This window comes from Aspergillus saccharolyticus (assembly GCF_003184585.1).
Source record: "Aspergillus saccharolyticus JOP 1030-1 unplaced genomic scaffold BP01scaffold_12, whole genome shotgun sequence".
Lineage (NCBI taxonomy): Eukaryota > Fungi > Ascomycota > Eurotiomycetes > Eurotiales > Aspergillaceae > Aspergillus > Aspergillus saccharolyticus.
In genome coordinates, this window is record NW_020290622.1 from 166,148 (window position 1) to 184,464 (window position 18,317).

At 53.1% G+C, this 18,317-nt stretch overlaps 9 protein-coding genes and 1 non-coding gene across 10 annotated transcripts; 3 read left to right on the top strand and 7 right to left on the bottom strand.

Moving 5' to 3' along the window:
* Positions 1-626: 626 nt before the first annotated feature.
* BP01DRAFT_356091 (glutathione S-transferase family protein) lies at positions 627-1,520 on the top strand. The gene has a single exon (XM_025574858.1). The coding sequence runs from the start codon at positions 672-674 to the stop codon at positions 1,377-1,379; it is 708 nt and encodes a 235-aa protein (XP_025431863.1). The 5' UTR covers positions 627-671; the 3' UTR covers positions 1,380-1,520.
* Positions 1,521-2,299: 779 nt separating this feature from the next.
* Positions 2,300-2,384, top strand: BP01DRAFT_t127. Its single transcript has one exon. It is a non-coding gene; the product is annotated as a tRNA-Ala (tRNA).
* A 308-nt stretch (positions 2,385-2,692) lies between these two features.
* On the bottom strand, positions 2,693-3,830 carry BP01DRAFT_356092 (PhzF family phenazine biosynthesis protein). The gene has a single exon (XM_025574859.1). The coding sequence runs from the start codon at positions 3,722-3,724 to the stop codon at positions 2,801-2,803; it is 924 nt and encodes a 307-aa protein (XP_025431864.1). The 5' UTR covers positions 3,725-3,830; the 3' UTR covers positions 2,693-2,800.
* Positions 3,831-4,515: 685 nt separating this feature from the next.
* BP01DRAFT_382066 (uncharacterized protein) lies at positions 4,516-4,914 on the bottom strand (the record flags this gene model as incomplete). The annotated part of the gene is made up of 1 exon (XM_025577347.1): positions 4,516-4,914. One exon carries the CDS (start codon positions 4,912-4,914, stop codon positions 4,516-4,518), a length of 399 nt encoding a protein of 132 aa, XP_025431865.1.
* An 814-nt stretch (positions 4,915-5,728) lies between these two features.
* On the bottom strand, positions 5,729-6,820 carry BP01DRAFT_422939 (intradiol ring-cleavage dioxygenase; the record flags this gene model as incomplete). The annotated part of the gene is made up of 1 exon (XM_025579599.1): positions 5,729-6,820. One exon carries the CDS (start codon positions 6,818-6,820, stop codon positions 5,762-5,764), a length of 1,059 nt encoding a protein of 352 aa, XP_025431866.1. The 3' UTR covers positions 5,729-5,761.
* Positions 6,821-7,394: 574 nt separating this feature from the next.
* BP01DRAFT_339120 (uncharacterized protein) lies at positions 7,395-9,560 on the top strand (the record flags this gene model as incomplete). The annotated part of the gene is made up of 5 exons (XM_025573349.1): positions 7,395-7,567; positions 7,626-7,729; positions 7,776-8,475; positions 8,521-9,227; positions 9,293-9,560. The coding sequence occupies exons 1-5, from the start codon at positions 7,496-7,498 to the stop codon at positions 9,558-9,560; spliced, it is 1,851 nt and encodes a 616-aa protein (XP_025431867.1). The 5' UTR covers positions 7,395-7,495.
* Positions 9,561-9,912: 352 nt separating this feature from the next.
* On the bottom strand, positions 9,913-10,899 carry BP01DRAFT_339122 (oxidoreductase domain-containing protein; the record flags this gene model as incomplete). Its single annotated transcript, XM_025573350.1, has 1 exon — positions 9,913-10,899. The coding sequence occupies one exon, from the start codon at positions 10,897-10,899 to the stop codon at positions 9,913-9,915; it is 987 nt and encodes a 328-aa protein (XP_025431868.1).
* A 466-nt stretch (positions 10,900-11,365) lies between these two features.
* On the bottom strand, positions 11,366-13,258 carry BP01DRAFT_295250 (dicarboxylic amino acid permease agtA; the record flags this gene model as incomplete). Its single annotated transcript, XM_025571813.1, has 5 exons — positions 11,366-12,680; positions 12,729-12,889; positions 12,946-12,952; positions 13,007-13,064; positions 13,123-13,258. 5 exons carry the CDS (start codon positions 13,256-13,258, stop codon positions 11,366-11,368), a joined length of 1,677 nt encoding a protein of 558 aa, XP_025431869.1.
* Positions 13,259-14,321: 1,063 nt separating this feature from the next.
* On the bottom strand, positions 14,322-16,137 carry BP01DRAFT_373388 (M14 family metallopeptidase; the record flags this gene model as incomplete). Its single annotated transcript, XM_025576784.1, has 2 exons — positions 14,322-15,683; positions 15,745-16,137. The coding sequence occupies 2 exons, from the start codon at positions 16,135-16,137 to the stop codon at positions 14,322-14,324; spliced, it is 1,755 nt and encodes a 584-aa protein (XP_025431870.1).
* Positions 16,138-16,860: 723 nt separating this feature from the next.
* On the bottom strand, positions 16,861-17,647 carry BP01DRAFT_356095 (uncharacterized protein). Its single transcript, XM_025574860.1, has one exon. The coding sequence runs from the start codon at positions 17,584-17,586 to the stop codon at positions 17,071-17,073; it is 516 nt and encodes a 171-aa protein (XP_025431871.1). The 5' UTR covers positions 17,587-17,647; the 3' UTR covers positions 16,861-17,070.
* Between the last annotated feature and the right edge of the window lie 670 nt (positions 17,648-18,317).

Here is an 18,317-nt window from a genome sequence, read left to right on the forward strand (position 1 = left end):
CTTCCTACTTGCAGATCATAGAAGCGAGCCATCAACAACACCAAAGCCTGGGTTCTTTCAGGCGGAGATGGTGGGCTCATACGTGATTCTGAGGGCAACATACAAAACATCATTTCCCCTCACTTGTCTTTTGCTTCGCATCTCCCTCACTTCTTCTCCTTGAGCCGATCATTCGTCTCGATCCCCAAGTGCTCGTAGCTACCGGAAAAAAACATAGTAGTGGCGTGAAAAGATGAGTTTGTACGCTGTCGGGGAATCATCCCACTTCATCACCCTATCATTCCTCCTAACCAGTATGAGAAGGAACATGCCAGTGGACCAGGAGGTCAGATATGGAGGAGCTGCCTCTCATATGCTACTTATTGAGTGGTTAGATGCTGCTTCAAGTGGATGACGGTATAGCCTGGACGCTGAGGAGCGCCCCGCTCCACACCAGCTCCACAGCGGGTCCTGCATATCAGCCCACCGGCGCTCCTCATGGATTCCACGTAAAATTCCCGGTTTCCGAGAGTCTGGATTCTCGGACAACCCGGAAGCCGAATCCGACGCAGGCACTGATACCTACAGGTAACACGACCTTAAATTGAGGCTTAAGCTTCATAAGCTTCACACTCTAAAAGAAAATAGCCGCATCCTTAATCCTATCCTTATTGTCTGCTATCTCCGAAGCCATGACTGAATCCCCCCAACTCATCATTCATCACCTCCGCCTTTCTCAGTCAGAGCGTGTCATCTGGCTCTGCGAAGAACTAGAACATCCGTACCAGCTCAAGTCCTATGAGCGTGAACCCGTCACCTCTCTCGCGCCCGCCTCATACAAATCCCTCCACCCCGCCGGCACCGCCCCCGTCATCGAAGACGGCAACATCACCCTAGGCGAATCCAACGCCATCTTCGAGTACCTCCTCACCAAATACGACAATGCAAGCAAATTAACCCTCCCGCCAACCCACCCCAACTACCCGGACTACGTCTTCTGGCTCCACCACGTCAACGGCAGCATGCAGCCCGCCCTCAACGGGATCATGTTCGCGCACCTCTCCAGCAGCAAAGACACAAGCAAAGAACCTGATCTGTCCGCTCAACACAGCCAAGACCGCTTCGACCGCAGTCTTGCGGCGATGGAGGCCCAGCTGGCCAAATATCCGTTCCTTGCTGGCGAGACTTTCACGGCTGCGGACTGCATGGCCCTATTCCCGCTGTCGACGTGTCGATTTTTCATGCCGGTGAGCTTGGAGAAGTATCCGAATATTGTTAAGTATTTGCAGCGAATCGGGGAGCGCAAGGCATATCAAGTCGCGATGGAGAAGGCGGATCCGGGGGTAAAACGGCCGTTAGGGGCCACTGCTGAGGCTTCGAGGACGATTGGGAAAGCCTGAGCTGGGGTATCTGTGTATTTTTGAGGCGTTCGGTTCTTCATCTGAGGTTGAGCAAGCGCGGGGGATCTCAGCCGTCTAGCTCTGCATTGTACATATGAACCATGCCTGGTCTTTCGATTGATGTGACAATATGATTGCGCGTGATCCCTGTTCGTCCTATGGCTACATATCTCCCCCATTTCTTTTTGCACGAGCACCATCTAGATGTAGCAACGTGCACTAGACTGAACCGAATGATGCTCAAAGGTGGTACCGCAGTATTTATTATGGAGCATATCATAGGCTCACAGAATCACCTGTCCCGCTCGCGTGTCAATCCACCATCATACATCAACACTACCAATTCATGTTTCTACCCAGTATTGTCCTTACTTAGGGCTCAATTGGCCAAGATTTGTCAGCATCTAGGGAGCCACTGAATCTTTCAGTTGAATAGCACAGCCGATGTCGGCTGTTGGTCGCTGTCAGGTGACACAGGGTCATCGTGAAGGGTACCCGAAATCGCTCCAGGTCGCTGCCGATATTCTCGCCAACAAGGCATGCTCAGCACCTACAGTACTGTCCCCATGCTGTGACAACTCAGTAGTTATTTCCCCAATTGATAATCATCCTCTTGCCATCCGCCCACCGCCTGTCGAGAAAGCGCCAAGGACGACATGAAGCCCGGACTAAGTGGGTCCATCGACCACCTTATTTCCTTCGCCCCGAGAAAGACCCACCACGACCTATACACAGGGAACAATAGCCCCCATTCATTCCATCTTCTGTATTTAGTCACAATCCTTGGACTTCTCGTCCTCATGTTACACTGTCTTGACTTCGAGATACTCTGATAGTAGCCTATTCAGATAATAAAGACCCAGAAAAGCGAAACCGAGTCGAGCGTACAAGCTACGCAAATGCCTACTCCTCCAACGAGACCCGGTATGGTCTAGATGGAGACGACGGCAGTTGGGCACCCAACGGTGCACGCTGCAGACCTGGGTTCGAACCCCAGTACCGGGGAGTTCTTTTTTTCTTTTGCGTCGGGGGTGCTGGTGGTGTCATGGGCATGTCATTTGGTGTCATTGACCGGAGGGGACGGATGCGGTGCATGAGGGGTGGGCAAGCGGACTGGGAGGGTACGTAGGTACATGGCTACAGTATGTTGTGGGAGATAAGGACAATACAAGAGTGCGCACTATAGCTACTTTCCGATAGATGTTGGCACTAGTGGGGCACTGCTGTCTCAATCCGCCATGGGGTGCCCTACAGAGATATTCAGATCGAAGACTTTCTAGACCCTGGTCAATATCGTAATGGGCTAACAGACTCGCTCTTCTCGTATATGTACATTGAAGTATTGGATCGGTTGAATTATGAGCTAGCTTCCTACATGAGAACCAATATACGCCATCTACGTTCTCCTCACAAGTATTCAACTAAAGCATAATCCTCCCCTCCCCGACCACAATCGCCCTCCCCTGCAACAAAGCCTCCACCACCTCACTCCCATCCTCACTCCTCCTGACCCTCACAAAGATATCATTCCTCCTCCCCATCTCCACCCCCTGCACAACATGAAACTCGAACGGCCCAGCCCCCAATTCCCTCGGCTCCCGCAACGCCAACAAACACGCCAGCGCCGTCGACGCACTCCCCGTGCCGGGATCCTCAAACGAGATAAACATCCTCGTCCGCAGCTGCCGACACCCAGCCTCATCCCTCCCGAGATCCACAAAATACTTCGTCCCGATCAATCCCTCATTCCACCCCTCATCCAACATGCGGGGGTTCACGCACGCCTCCAACACACTCGCCTGCACCGCCCCCAGCGCGTCCGTGTCCGGGAGCTCCGCCAGCACAAACGACAGACCCTTGGCGATAGACACGACGGGGAACGGCCCCGGGGCTTTCGGGGTAGTGGTCGATGAGATCTGCGCCTGGTGCAGGTGGAAGTCAATCGGGAGCGCGGCGCGGACGAGTCCGGTCTGGGGATCGCGGGAGACGGCGATAGTGCCTGCGCGGTTGGTTTGCAGGGCTTTCAGGTTCTCTGCGATGGCGGCGGGGTAGTTCTGGAAGATGTAGGTGGCGGTGCCGATGGTGGGATGGCCGGCGAAGGGGAGCTCGCATTCCGGGGTGAAGGTATCGATGGCGAGGGTGTCGATTGGGAGGTTACTGCCATCGGTTTCTGCGGGCTCGTGGAGGAAGATGGTTTCCGAGAGGTTGAATTCAATGGCGATTTTCTGTTTCAGCTCTTGCGTGAGAGGCGGTTGCTGGTTGGCGGGGACGCGCACGATGGCTAGCGGGTTGCCCTGGAAGCGGGTGGTGGTGAAAACGTCTAGGAGGGTGTAGTTGAGAGACATGTTGAGGGGGTCAATGGTACGTTGAAAATTGAGAAGAGCAGGTTAACTGTTGTTGGTTCTTCAGGATGACTCTTTCTTATAACCATGCAAAATTCATCGATTGACTCATCCTCAGCGGGTCGGCAGCCACGCCGGATGGGCCCGATCTGGGATGTATGTAGTCGGTTAGGGCCGGGCGGCGTCATGTCATGTAAAGGGCGTATTGTACAGTCCAGCCACCGGGAGTAGCCGATGCAATGCCATCTCAAATGGACTTCCACAACAAATCTAGCATACAAAGACAAACCAATCACAATCAAGAACAACCTAATAACCATCAATTGTTCTCAAATTCAGGACCTCACACCTCCGGCTGGGCGGGCTGACCGTGCAAGCGGAAGAACACTCGTTCTTTGAGTCATTTCGATGACAATTTTGTTGATTGCTGTAATTAACAAAGAAGCGCAATCATAGCAAGCGACTTGGTTTCATTGTTTTTGGCCTCCCTGCCACTCTTCTCAATAGCTTTCACTCTTGGGTACATTTGAGGAAAGGGGCCGGGGAGAAACGTCGATTGAGCAGTAGGGGTATGTGAATCGAGAGAGAATAACAACATATTGCAAGACTCACAAGTGTATATAAGTGAGAAGAGATACTATGATGCGCAAGGTGTTCAGCATGAATGTCGAAGATATGGGAACGTTGAATCATTTGCCCCTCGGAACAAGTGTGACATCTTTGTTATTGTCCCATATCCGTACAAGCTTTTGCTCAAGTAGTAACTGCACGATCTGTAGCAAATCTACATACGTTCATGTATAATCCCCCTTGTGCTCAGCCTGACCTCTGATCTTCTTCCTAAACTTCAGATGTTCAATGATCTCGTCTAGCCGCTTCTTGTCCTTCTGAACCTGAGCGAGGAGTTCATCGATCCTAGCCCTCTGTCTAATGTCTTCCTCCACCAATTCTTCTATCCGCCTAAGGACTTCCTCAGCCTTGCTTTGAGATGTCTGGCTCGTGTCTTTGTACTCCTTGCTGATGTCTTGAATGTCGTCTGCGACTTTCTCTGGAACTTTGCCCTGAGTATCGTTTTGAGCATCGTGCTGGTTGTCATCTAGAACATTACTAGATATGTTGGTGTAAACTCGAGTGTCGTTTTCTATTTTGACACCAACGTTGTTCTGAACGCCGCCCTGACTGTTATCTTCCATCGTGGTAACTTCCATTGTCTCTCCAGTATTGTGGCAAGGCACATTAACGGTTGACATGATCCTGCTTGCATATGCATAAGGATAAGTTTCCAGTCAAACGGATCTTCGAACGACGCATCTTCCGAATTATTGCTCAGGATATCAATGCACTTACTCGAATATATACGCACTCTCTTTCTCTAGGCCTCTGTATGCATCGGGATCTTGGTCAAATGCAAGACAACGATGCTCCCCGAAGTGTTGTACAATGTACGAATGTCGTAGTCTACTTCAACCCGACGTCGGGCTGTGCGATCTTGCCAGTTGAAGAAGAGGGCACTTGACAATGAACGATTTGTTGTCTTGTCGAAGACGCTAGGCGCAGTGCTTCGGAAGGGGTGGGAGAAATGGTTCGTGCGGAGTGATCTCTTGAACTGCACTCCGTAAGCAATGATTCCGTAATCCCCAGGTTCTTAGAAGAATATCCTACCAAATTGTACATTCAAGGCACGAAACCGCAAGAAAGGAAGACGTGGTTTTCCTCTTGGCTCAAGTTGATGTGGCTAACAAGGGCCGAGAGACGCGGAGGCGAAGGATCAACAAGCCACGAGCCCTGCAAAGCAGGAAGGAGCGGTGTTACCACCCGGCTAGCCATCAACATGATGTTAGCAGGAGAGAGAAATTAGCTGGAAGGCTGGTAACTTAAGACATCTCTTAAGCATATTTAGTATAATTCAAGTACGCAAAGTCACTCTGTGCTAACTAATGTCTTTCGCAATCCCGACGAAGAGAGAGTCCGATTGCTGAGCACCAAGTGCTTCCATCGTTCTGACTGGGCCTGACCATCTCCGCAACATATTGAAAAATTCTACATGTCCACACCGCTGGAGGAGTCCTCATTGACCACACCACCGGACGAGGTCAGGGTCGCAGCCCAGGTGGCACTGGAGTCATGGCTGGCGGTGACGTTGACACCAAGGGTAATCCACGCCAAGATCCCATCCTCAATCGAATCCCCCAGCAAAGCATACTCGAAGAACGGATCCGAGTTACTGTCCTCCGTCTCGACCTTGACCACATGATCGTCTGCATTCTTGGTGATGGCCACCGTGCTGGTGTTGTAGGGGTAGGTGGCCTCAACCTGCGAGATCAGATCCTGGTCGAAGAACAACTGGCCGATGTGCGGGATGTAGCCACCGGTCAGCGTGTTGTTGGGGAGAACATGAGCACCCAGGTGGGCGATGACATGGACGTGAGTCGCGCGGCCCGAGTAGTGTCCGGGGAAGACAGTCTTGAATCCTGCAACGCCATCGGAGTCGGTCTTTTGGATACCGCGGAGGAAAGTCTTGTCGAGGTTAGATGCGTCGTTGCCGTTGCCGTTCATGCTGCTCTGGACACCCGAGTAGATACCAGTTGAGTTGCAGTTCCACACGTCCCAGTAGAGATCCTGGATGGGCTCGCAGGTGTTGATGTCGATGAACTGACCGTCTAGGATGATGGGAACTCCTGCTTCTCCGTCGGAGATGTCGTGGCGGATAAGCTCCCCCTTCACCCAGAAAGGACCGACTTCACCCTCTGGAGCGAGGATACAGACCGGGTCTTTCGAGAAGAGCTCCCACTCGGGGGTGTTGGGTGTCACCTGAAGGGAGGAGTGGTGCGAGGTGTTCACTACTGTCGCCGTGTCGCGGAGACCCAAGGACCGCTTTTTGTATTTCTCATACAAGGCCGCGCGGCGGGAAGCAGCTCGTTCATGCACGCCTCTCTCCTGGAGCTGTCCGGCGCATTGGCTCATGCTCCGTTGGGCATTGTGCAGGAAGGCACGTTTGGAGACATTGGCAAAAGAGCTGGCCTCATGAGCTCCGGGATGCGCAATGGCCAAGCCAGCCAGGGAGAGGGCGATTGCCTGCTTGAGCTGGAGGAGCTGCATTTCGAAATAGTTGAGAGGAGAGGCTCGTAAGAATGATCAAAGTGTAAGATGGTTGGTGGACTGGGAAACTTCAATGACCATCAATGCGATGCTTTATAGATGTCGATTGCTCTGCTCCGGATAACTGAAAGTCGTCGAGTGCCGAATCTTGCATCTCTCTCGCCGCTACGAATTGTGATAGTATTGTTCGAGGCCGTAAACGCGTCATCATCGTCGTAGCGATCTTGGCTGAATCACTAGAAGTGTGTCACGTCGAGGTGTAGCCAACTAGATGACCTGGAGAATATGACACCCGGTCAATAACAGTGGGTCCCTGGCTGATGAAATAGAAGGTTGTGATTGAAGGAGGAAGATGCAGTCGAGTGGAAGCATCTGGGCGGAGTGGATCCGGTGTCGGACTTGGCTCTTGGCAGCGTCCTGATCGACACCTGGAACTGAATTCCCCGCCTCGATCCCTGCGCCGAATCCTTGCGATTTCGGCGCAAGCAATGCCGCTGACTCATCTTGCATCTGCATCCAGTTAAGGTGACTGTTTGATTAGTATATCCTCTTCCCTCTGCGGTCCAACCATCACTCAGCGCACATCGGGATTGAAGAGCCGATGAATGAGCAGTACAGGGCCGCTCAGTCGCAGTGGGTCTATGGATTCTGGTCTGTTGAAGAAACCCAGATAGCATGAGTGGTCACTCTTCACAACGGGCTGGTGGTCGTACCCGCAGTGCTTGTGATCTGTGCCGTCGGAAAAAGGTCAGTAAGCACACATCGCACCTCGCTAAGCTCATTAATGCTGAACAAAGGTGTGTAGATTCGCTGTGACAACGCTCAACCTGCCTGCGAGACATGCTATCTTGCTTGTGTGCCTTGCACTATCACGGAATTACCCGACTTACCACGGAAAAGCCTCCGCGAGTAAGACTGTCCCGAACCATAGGTTGCATGGCTAACAGGGACCCAGTCAGCTTCAGGATGCCAGAGCACGGATTGAAGACCTCGAGTCTCAGTTGACTGCCAGGAGTTCGACACATAGCGCAGACCTCAGCGAGCGAAGCGATTCCGGCGAGTCTCCGGACAGTCCGTGGCTTCGCTTGATGACCCTTGACCATTTTCCAGACACATACAACTTAGACACTTCCCTGGCGACATTCCGAGCGGAGATTGCTCACTGTGGAGTGGGTCAAGCGGGCTCCATTCAAAGATCATCATTCTTTTCCACAGTCTACCAGAAAACGGGTTCTTCCATTGATCTCGACCATTTTCTGGCTCAGGCAGCGCAATCCCTCAGGTTCCAAGGCGCCCAGGGACGGACAACTCCGAAGCCGGCTTTGTTGCCAAAATGGCCTCCCACGCCTCTAGTTCAATACTCCCTTGATCACTATTCTAGGAGCGGACTCTATTCTATCTTTCCGGTTGCCAATGCCGATGCGTTGAGCGAATTGGTGGCGGAGGGTGTACTGGACCAGCAAGATACCACCGTGCCCGCAGCTAATCTCGCCTGTCTGTTTGCGTTCACTGCTATGATGAGTGTGATGCACCGACTCGACCCAGCATTTATTCATGCGGAACCAGCTGCATACATTCTGGCTGCGCTGTGTCTCGTACCTAGGATCTTGATGGAGAAGCCTACGGTTAGAAGTCTGGAAGCCATTGTCCTAATTGTAAACCGCCCACGCATCTGATGAGATGACAGCTGACCTTGACAGATGACGTACGTTATGCCGGGTGGTCAAATTGAACCAGGCCAGCTGTTCCTCGCTCTGGCTGCTCGCATGCTGCTCAGTCTAGGGGCGCATCGGTATTCAGTCATTCACGAGCCTGAGGGCAGGCATCTCCGGGCTATCTTCTGGTTTTGCTACGGTGCCGACAAAAATATGGTCATCCGCTACAACTGCTCCCCGCACTTCATCGACGTTGATTGCGAGCTTCAGATTCCAGACAACTATGTTTTATCGTCGTCCGACCAACAGTTCTTCTCTAGGCCCCTCTCCAATGACAAACTCCTCTTTCCATCCGACATCCGACTTTCCCTCCTAAAATCCAAGGTCCACCATCTGCTGTACTCCGATTACGCCCGCACTCAGCCTGAGGCACGACGCCTGCAGCACATCCGCGAACTGGACCAAGAGCTCACCGATCTCAAGGCCATGTTTCCCGCTAACTGCTGGCCGGATCTTTTCGCCACCGAATCCGCGCCAAATTACCTTTTTCATGATCTGAGCCTGCGGGGCGCATGCCTGCACCTCGAGTTTTACTTTCTTGTGGGCAAAATCCACGAGGCAAGTGCTGTCGGCAGCAGCAATTCCAGCTGGTCCATTCTGCCGTCCAGCGCTGAGCTCTTCCGTCAAGAATCGCGGTCTATTTTGATGTACATTTGCCGCATCCGCGATTTTCTCAATTGGCATACATTTTGGTAGGGCTGTCTTGTGTACCATCATGACATGAGATGTGATAGTCCGCTAATAATATGAGGCTTAGGATATATGCCCAGTTTCTTCTCACTGGTGTGGTTTCTCTGTTCAGATTTCTTATCACTTATCCTACTGCGCCGTCGTACACAAACGATATACAACTCTTACAGAGCGTGGTGGATATCTTCATAGACCTGGATCACACCGATTCGTCGGACATGCGGGGACGGTTTCCTCCGTTTTATTTTACGGTGTGTCTGGTGAAAAGGTTGATTTATCTTGCGAAACAAGCTGCCGAGCGGGCTGCTGCTCATGAACATGATGATACCGGTTAGATGTGCTTACTGCATAGAATGTAGAATTGACTGTTTAGAGCTCTACCATGGCATACCATCACTTACGAGTAGCATTTTCGTCTTCAATGCTTGACCTCATATCTGCTTTACGGTCAAGATATGTCATCGGACCAGACTACTATCCACCCATAGACATCCTCTGTTGATTGCGAATGGGCATTGGCGACTTAAGCTGAAGCAACTTGATCAATATCTCATTTCCGAAGACCGCATATCTGAGAGGAACGCTTTTGAAGACAAAGCCCGACCAGATCAAAGTCCAAGCAGCCATTCCGAAAAGCTTAGGACTAGCTGGTACAACAACCAGACCTTTACATAAATCATCTAATTCCTAGTTCTTCAATGGTGCTGACTTTTCCTTCTCCCGCAACTCCTCCGCCAACACCCTATACGACCCCTCTCGAATCTCCTCCAACACCCCCGGGGCGGTGGGCACCCACCCCAACACCTCCCTCGCCTTTTTCCCCGAGGCGCGATTCTCCGTGCTCAAAAACCGCATCACCATCTCCCCCATCCCCTCCATCGCCTGTTCTTCAGTCAAATCCACAATCCCGACCCCGACCACCTCAGCTATCGCCCCAAACAACTCCCGAAACGTGACCCCCGTCTCGGCACTCGCATTGAACGCCTCCCCGGCCGCACCTTTCTCCACCGCCAGCAAAAACAACTGCGCCGCATCATCCACATGCACCGTCGTCGTCCTCTTCCCTCCGCCCGCCACCACCGCGACACGCTGATTCTGAGCAGCGAGCCGCATGAACCGGCCCACTCCGCTCCCGGCCCGTCCGTACACAAAGGGCGCCAGTCGGATCGTCACCGCCCGAAACCCCTCCCGCGCGCCAAGAGCACGCGCATACGCATCCGTCTTCGATCGGGTGTTGATAGGGTGCGGATCGAATGGACTGGTCTCCTCCGTCTCCTCCCCGGAAGGGTGTGGCGCGTAGATCAGCGTGCCAGAGACCATCGCCAGCGGCTTCCCGGTGTTCTGAAGGCCCCGTGCAATGGCGTCCAGCGCGGCGGTGTCGGTGCCGAGGCCTTGGACGTCGTAGGAGGCGCTCTGGCCGAAGATGTAGGCCGTGGCGAGGTTTATGACTGCGGAGGCTTGGCGGGATTCATGCTCCAGGAGGGCGTGGGAGGTCAGGTCGCCGCGCACGGGGGTTGCACCGAGATTGGTCAGGTGGGTGTCGGTTGCGGGGGTGCGGCTGAGGGCGCGGATTTGGGTGAAGTTGTAGGGGGGGTCGGGGGCAAGGCGGATGATTTGCGTGCCGATGTAGCCGCTGCCGCCGAGGATGAAGAGGGTTTTCTCCGGGGTGGACATTCTGGTGGTGGTGTGGTGTTGGTGGTGTTGGTGTTGTTGTTGGTTTGGGGGGTAGTGGTAATTTTTTGACTTGTTTGGTGGATGGTGGCTTGGTAGGTAGTGATTTGGTGGGTGGACAACTTGATGAATGGGGAATTTATGTCACTGGAAGGCAAGGAGTTTATACGATCAGAGGCAAGCGACTACTATTCACTAATGGCATGGGGTGTATGTGATAATGGGTTGCACACGGGGTTAGCGGCGATAAAGACAAACCATCGTCGGATGTTGAAGTACGGGCTGGACGCCGGCGGGGTTGGCATCTTTGTAGGCACTCCCCGTCGGAGTTGGCATCCCAGAGGGCGGAGTTATTCCCCCCAGTCACATACGTACTCGGAGGTAAGGCGGCGATATCCCAATCCTACGGACTATTGGAGTCAACAATTGTAGCTAGAATAATATCACATCGTCGCCCGGGCCGGTTCGACTAGAACAACCACGCCACAAAAGTCCGATAGAACCAATTCGCCCCCTGGTGCTGCTCCTCCATCATCGCCCTGCGTCTCAGATACTCCCGTTCCTCCGCATCCACCTCCTCCTTGCCCGTCCACAGATCCGCCTCGTGCGGCTTCACCCCCGGACAGCGCGTCACCAGCTTATAGCCTCCCACCAAACACAAGTACAGCGGGATTCCCAGGTACGCCGTGATGAAGGTTTTGTAGTTGAAGGTGCCCCACTTCTTATTGTGCGTGAACACATCGAAGCTCTTCGTCAGGCAGATCAGCACGCAGAACACCAGCGCCGCCCAGGACCCGTACACCCCAAACGGGGCGCGGTACGCCAGGTCGCTGACCGGCACGTTCTGGGCTTTGCGCGCCCGCACGAAGTAGATGTGCGTAATCAGCAATGACACCCAAGTCAGCAACCCGAAAATCGTGACGAGGTCGACAAAGTAACCGAACACCACCTTGGAGTCCGAGGAGACGTTCATGTACGCGATGCACGCGATGGCAGCGCACACCGCCAGCGCGTAGATCGGCACGCCGCGCCGGTCGGTCTTGGCCAGGAACTTGGGCGCCTTGTTCTCCCGGGCCAGTCCGTAGATGGTGCGGGTGGCAATATAGAGATCTGAGTTGGCCGCCGAGAATACAAACAGCAGAATACAGGCGTTGAGGATGTGTGGGAGCACCGGGATACCGGCGAGCACGATGGCAACCACGAACGGCGAGGCAGCAGCCGAGGAAGACTGCTTCGTGGCGAAGATGAGCTCGTCCGAGTTGTAGGGAACCAGAGTGCCCACGAGTAGCACACTGAGAATGTAAAACACCACGATCCGGTAGAAGGTCAGCTTGATGGCCTTGGGGATCGTCTTGCGCGGATTCTCCGCTTCGCCGACAGTCACCCCCACCAACTCGGTGCCGAGGTAGGCGAACGTGGCCGAGACCATGGTCGCCCAGAAGGCGTAGAAGCGGCCCGCTGGACCATCATCGATGTAGGTGTTGAACGCACCGGGGTTCTTCCAGTAGCGGAATCCCTTGCGGTCGTGGTCCGGCCCGCCTCCGAGCATGAGAATGAACGACAGCAGGATCAGCCCGAGGATCACGATGACCTTGAAAGACGAGAGCCAGAACTCAAACTCGCCAAAGAAGCGCACTCCGAAGTAATTAATGGACACGATCAGAACGAGAAATATTGTGATCCACACGCCCGGATTGACTCGTTCTTTGTCCACCCAGTAGGATATGACGAGTGCGCCCGCGGTGAGCTGATTCGGGGTGACGATGATGTATTTGAACCAGTATCTATTGACTGTTAGTATGGCATTCGGGAACCTGCCTGTTTCAACGTACGTGTAGCCCATGGCAAATCCCAAAGCCGGATCGCAGAATCGAACAGCATAGCCAGTGAAGCCCGAGGACAGCGGTAGCCAGGCAGCCATTTCTCCCAGTCCGCACATCACCATGTAGACAACCAAACCCACGACCGAGTATGAAATGAGGATAGAGGCAGGCTAGATGTGCGTCAGCTTCTTGCTGTCTCTTCTTACGTGGTCGAGCATTCACCTACACCAGCCCTGCGCAGTTGTTAGCGCACGGAAGCACACACAGAGTTCAGGGTAGAGACTTACTTAGCAAGAGCAGATCCGGTTCCGATGATAAGACCAGTTCCAATGGCACCGCCGATCGCTAGCCATGTCAGATTAGTGTCACTGAGCCTGTGTCAGAAGGCAGAACAGAATCGCACCGATCATGGTGATGTGACGGGCTTTGAGCGCGCGATGGAGCTCATTCTCCCCCTGAGCTTGGAGTGTGCTTCCCTCCATGGTGAGAACATCGGTCGCATAGCCCTCTTTGGAGAGGGGCTCATCTCTGTAGCCCATCTCGTCCAACAGGAGTTGCAATGTGTGTGAAGTGTGAGAAGTGTGTTGTATGGCAGGAACAGGATGGAAAGGTAAGAGGGAAGAGGAGAGAAAGTAGAGAAAGTCAGGCAGAGGAGCCGAGGACAGAAAATAAAGGCAGCACCGCTAGTAGTAAACGGGACTGGACTGATACTCGGGCTGGGGTGACATCGGAGGGTGGCATATGATAGTCTCTGACTGGTGGCCCATTTTTGCCAGCCGATGCTAGGCGTCGTCGGCCCCTGTTTCCTCTCCGCAGCTCATCCACAAGATAGGCACTCACGGCATTGCCGTCATGCACTGCCAGTGAGATATAGTCTGGATCGTGGTGAATTGCTTTGGCACAGGGCATGTTCATCGTAGTGGCTGTGTTGTAGGGGCTGTTTGCAAGGGTGTATGGTAGTCTTTCAGATGGTACTCATTCATCCGATGCATAAGGAAGATTATTTGGTGATAAGTTGTTGACAGACGGGAAAGTGTCAACCACGGCTCTCCCACCCCGCGGGGAAAGGGCTTGGCGGGCTTGGCATTACCCAATGCTTTCTGCCTCGACCGCCTCTGCTTATCCCGCCAAGCCTTGCTTATCAGCGTCCGCCTCCGCCGCTTATCCCCCGCCACACCCCCTCCTCTCCCAATTACGCTTTAAAATCAGTACTTATCGAGTAGTATCATGGAACCCAGTCCAATTTCTCCCACTGTCTGGCAATTGGGAGCGATAGCCCTCTTGGCACAAAGAAACCTTATCATTGCCAGGAAGCCAGGCCACCCTCGTTCACAACTCGGTGTCTGAAACAGTCCTTGATCTTCCCTCTCGTTCCTATCCAATACACTACCACTCAGTCAGTCAAGGCTGGTTCACCGGTCACGATGGAGCACGCATGATAAATCGACTCGATCACATATCAACAGTCATAGATTGTACCCATAGATAAGATATACACCGGTCCAGGAGCATCCCATGTTGCCAAAACAAACATCATTAGTCATTGTCGTAGAATCATCGTCCAAACCATTTCGAAGACATCTTGTGAAGTCCAGACTAAGCTCAGCGACGGAGTTCAACTGATTCTTCTTCCGTCCAGTCTACCCCCTCCCATTCCTCTGGTTCGTCTGGGTCCGCGGGGTGGGTCGGGTTCTCCGCATCGGTTACCGACGGCACATCGCCCTCACCGGGTCTGCTGTGGTCCGTCGATTGACCAACCGCTCCAGCGTCTTCTAATTCAAGCTCCCAGTCAACATCGAAGCCATTCTCCTTAAGCAGGAAAGATCCTAGCTTCAAGGCAACATTGTAGATCTCTTTCCCCGTGGGAATGATGTGCTCGGAAGGAAGCAGGAATCCGTAGCTGCCACGGTCGCGAAGCTTGATCTGATAAGAATATGTCGCGTGTAGCTGATGATAGAACCAGTCCAAAGCGCTCCCACCCGACGATCCACCAATTGGGAAAAACCGTCGGTCGTTCGGCGCGCGCGCGGTGACCGTTCCCTCGCACGCCGAGGAGACATCATAGATCTCATGCGTCGCATACCGGATGACCTTGGCGAGCCCTAGGCCAAGCTCCTCCAAGCTTTCCAAGGTAGGCGGGACAGACGAGCACGAGAATGAAAAAGGATACAGAATCTGCTGCGAATAGGAATGCAAATCCACAAAGCTGACAATCTCGGCGTTGTTGTGTTGCGTTTCATTGAGAGCCCACTGTGCCAGTTGCTGTGCCTCCTGGCCCTCGAATGGCTCGTCGCCGGCATAGTTCTCGGAGCAAGGATTGGAGCGGGTTCGCTCGCCGTCCCATTGGAAATCCCACGTGCGATCGAGATCCAGCCCAGGGCAGAATCGCAGACTGGTCTGTTGTCGGTTCTTGCGCCAGAGGCGGTCCGTCTCCCATGAGTAGACATAGCCGTCTGGATTAAGCGTAGGCACCAATACCCAGTCGAAATCCTCCAGCAGCCGCGTGACTGCTTTTGACTTACCATATTTGGTGATCATATTGTAAGCGACATAGTTTACTGTTGAAGTACTAATCCATTCGCGAGCATGGCTACCCCCGGTAAGGATAATGATTTTGCGCGGCGTGGGGCTCTTGTCACCATTGCGGCTGACTCCCAGTCGGAGTGCGGGGATTTCTCGACCCTCGTAGGAGACTCCCACATTGGTCATTTGTGCATGCGAGGGGAACATCGAGGCCATCAAGCGCATCCACGGCACAATGACCCCGAGGGGCTGGTACTCTTGAAAGAAGACACCGCCAAGCTGCGTTGCTTGCCGACCGGATGGGATATAGTCCGATTGTCCAGTCAGCCCTACAGGTCGGCTACTCGGATAGGAAGCGTAAATCATCTCCGCCAAGTCATCGATTAAGGGGGTATAGGCAGTTTGTAAGGAACTGGGTAACAGGCCGAGAAGCGAGGGAATCTAAGCGCCGCGGGCGTCAGTAATGGTGCATTACCAGGTATCAGTGAGTCATAAAACTTACCACTTCCTGAGCCAAACGAATATCGACGAACTGGGGAGTAGATGCCCAAACATCTAGGAACAAAATATCAGCCGCTTGGGCGAGTGCCTCCGCTTGATCTTCGTTCCGCAGGGTAAACCGTAGAACCACATCGCTGCCATAGCGCGCGAGGGCCTGGGGAGGCGGAGAATGTCCGCGCAGTGGACTGCTGGTTGACTTTGGTATGCTCCAAAGAGACTCAATGACCCAGTCTCGAAATCGAGTCCATGGCCTTCGGGTATCAGGTGACTGGAAGGACAAAATTTGAGCGGGCTCGATCGGCGGCGGTGGAGTGATGCTGGAGCCTGCGGGGACGGCGGATACCAGGGCGCCCGATGCGACCAGCAGGAGATTTAAAGAGAGAAGGTGACGCATGGTGAAAGCTAGATGCACCTCGAACTCAGACTGCGTAAGGGGAACCGAAGTTGCGCATCAATTCCCCAGACGAATGTCTGGTGGAATACCTGGGGGATGGCAAAGATATGGAAGTGCGAAAGTGAGAGAAGAGCCGAGGGGAGAGGGATGACGGCAACGGCGAGGCTACGCTTTCTGCCTCAGGCATCAGATATCTTGGTTCGTACCCATGGCTTCGATCGACCGATTCGGTCATGATATGCATCCATATCGGACCTAAGTCATTGGAACGCGCTGACTGACTACTGCACATAAGCGAAAATGCAGTCGAGGACTCATGTCTAAGGAGTATAAGTTTCGATCTGCCCAGCCCACTTATTGATCAAGTTGCAAAATCTATAAAGTTGGCTTGTCGTCAGAAACAGCCTCAGTTGCGCCACTTGCAAGCCTACGAACTTGAATTGCATGCCCTTCGAAATGGGGTTATTCCGGGGTAGACCTTTCATCCCGTCTGCTCCGTACGAGGTACTCAAGTACAACTGACCCATCAATCAGGCCATCATCATATCAAGTTGTCCAGTAGCAAAGAGTGGATTCGTATGATCAAAATCTCGCCGCCTGGGGGGTTTCGACCACTAATCCCAACCGAGCTAGACTGTTCCCGGCCTATGCTGGACTAACTGTTTATAGGAAAGTGCTCTTTTGCTCCCGAAAGCGTAAGTCACTACAGCCGAAAGAGGAAATCAACGTTGGACTCCTCTATCCTTCAAGTAGTTGATTTTGACGAACTTGACCGACATGTGTGCACTACGGAGTACTGGAGGTGCTACCGAGCTCGTGATTATAGCCGTATTCTATCCTGTAGTTGCCTATCCGCTAAGCACGAAGCAGAAATATGAGGTCATAAACAAACTTCTGCATGGATAATGGGTTCTTAGATCTTCCCGAAACGCTTCATCGTTTATCCCGTTCAGCGCCGGATATAGCAAAGCATAAGCTTATTATAGTGTTTCTCCACCACGAAATATCAGCACTCGACAAGCCTCTCCGACCATCAATGTTAATACGACTCTGTGGATAACCCATGCTTTCATTGAACACAGCACATCGAGGCCACCTTAACCGGGGAAAGAACAATCGAGGAGATTCAGAACAGCAAGCGGTCTGCAAACAACACGCCCAAGGCCCGTTGAGGAGATACATAACGAAACAGTGCTGTGCGAAATCATCAATACCCTCGACACCAGGATCTTGGCTGGAGGATATGTCTTCACCGCAGTTCGCTCTCTGTCCGGAAAAATAACTGTGTGAAGGCAAGCATATCAAGGAAATGCAGGCGTCCCTTGCCTTTGGCAAAGAGGCTGAAGGGCTTCGAACAGCGGTGGAATAGACGTTCTTGGAACTCTCACGGACCCTGCATGTCGTTGCGGGACGGTGGCGGCATGCATACCGTCTGTGAAGATCTCCCATTATTTACTCCCGTGACAACACTTAGGCTCAAAGGGAATACGCTTCTAGGCCTGGACGTCCTTTGAAAAGTCTTGCATGTGCTTTTACTTTGTAGTCTCGAAGTTACTGCCCATAAATCACCAATGATTGGACGTATTGACGTGCACTGTGCGTTGATCGGATTGGGGTACATCTGTCGGCCTATGGCTTTTACCGACGGTCAATTGATCACATCGGAATCATGCCAGTTGATCTGCGATAGTCGTTCTAATCGCCATGTCTGATCTTGAAATGCCTTGCGCATGCACATAGCGCCTTGAGGCTAGCCCTCATGGACAACAAGTCTTGACAGCCAGACGTATCAACCAAGATCCTGAGATGAGTTCTTGCCAAGCCCTATAGTTGACGCCATCTTGCATGCGGAAGCCGGAGGGGGCCGCAAAGGTAATCGAGATGCACTCTATGCTATGTAATACTCAAGTTACTATGCTCCGTGGTGTATACGGTGCATGGCCAATCTGCCAATCCCTAACAATTTAGCGTGTTGGTTCGGTGCCTTTCGTGGCCCTTGGTTCGCAGTGGATTGGGGGCTGGCCAGGCCCCGGGCTTAGTACCTAGTCAACTTCCCCAATCTTCCCGCCCAATCCCGGTATGCTGGAGGGTCCGTGAACCCCCAATTGGAATGCGCCGGTACAACCTCTGTACGGACTACGGAGTACGAATCCGATGACCACATCAGCGTTTGACGTGGG

Excerpts from the sequence above, each read along its gene's own strand:
- BP01DRAFT_356091 (XM_025574858.1), top strand. The coding sequence starts at position 672 with ATGACTGAATCCCCCCAACTCATCATTCATCACCTCCGCCTTTCTCAG.
- BP01DRAFT_356092 (XM_025574859.1), bottom strand. The coding sequence starts at position 3,724 with ATGTCTCTCAACTACACCCTCCTAGACGTTTTCACCACCACCCGCTTC.
- BP01DRAFT_356095 (XM_025574860.1), bottom strand. The coding sequence starts at position 17,586 with ATGGGAGATCTTCACAGACGGTATGCATGCCGCCACCGTCCCGCAACG.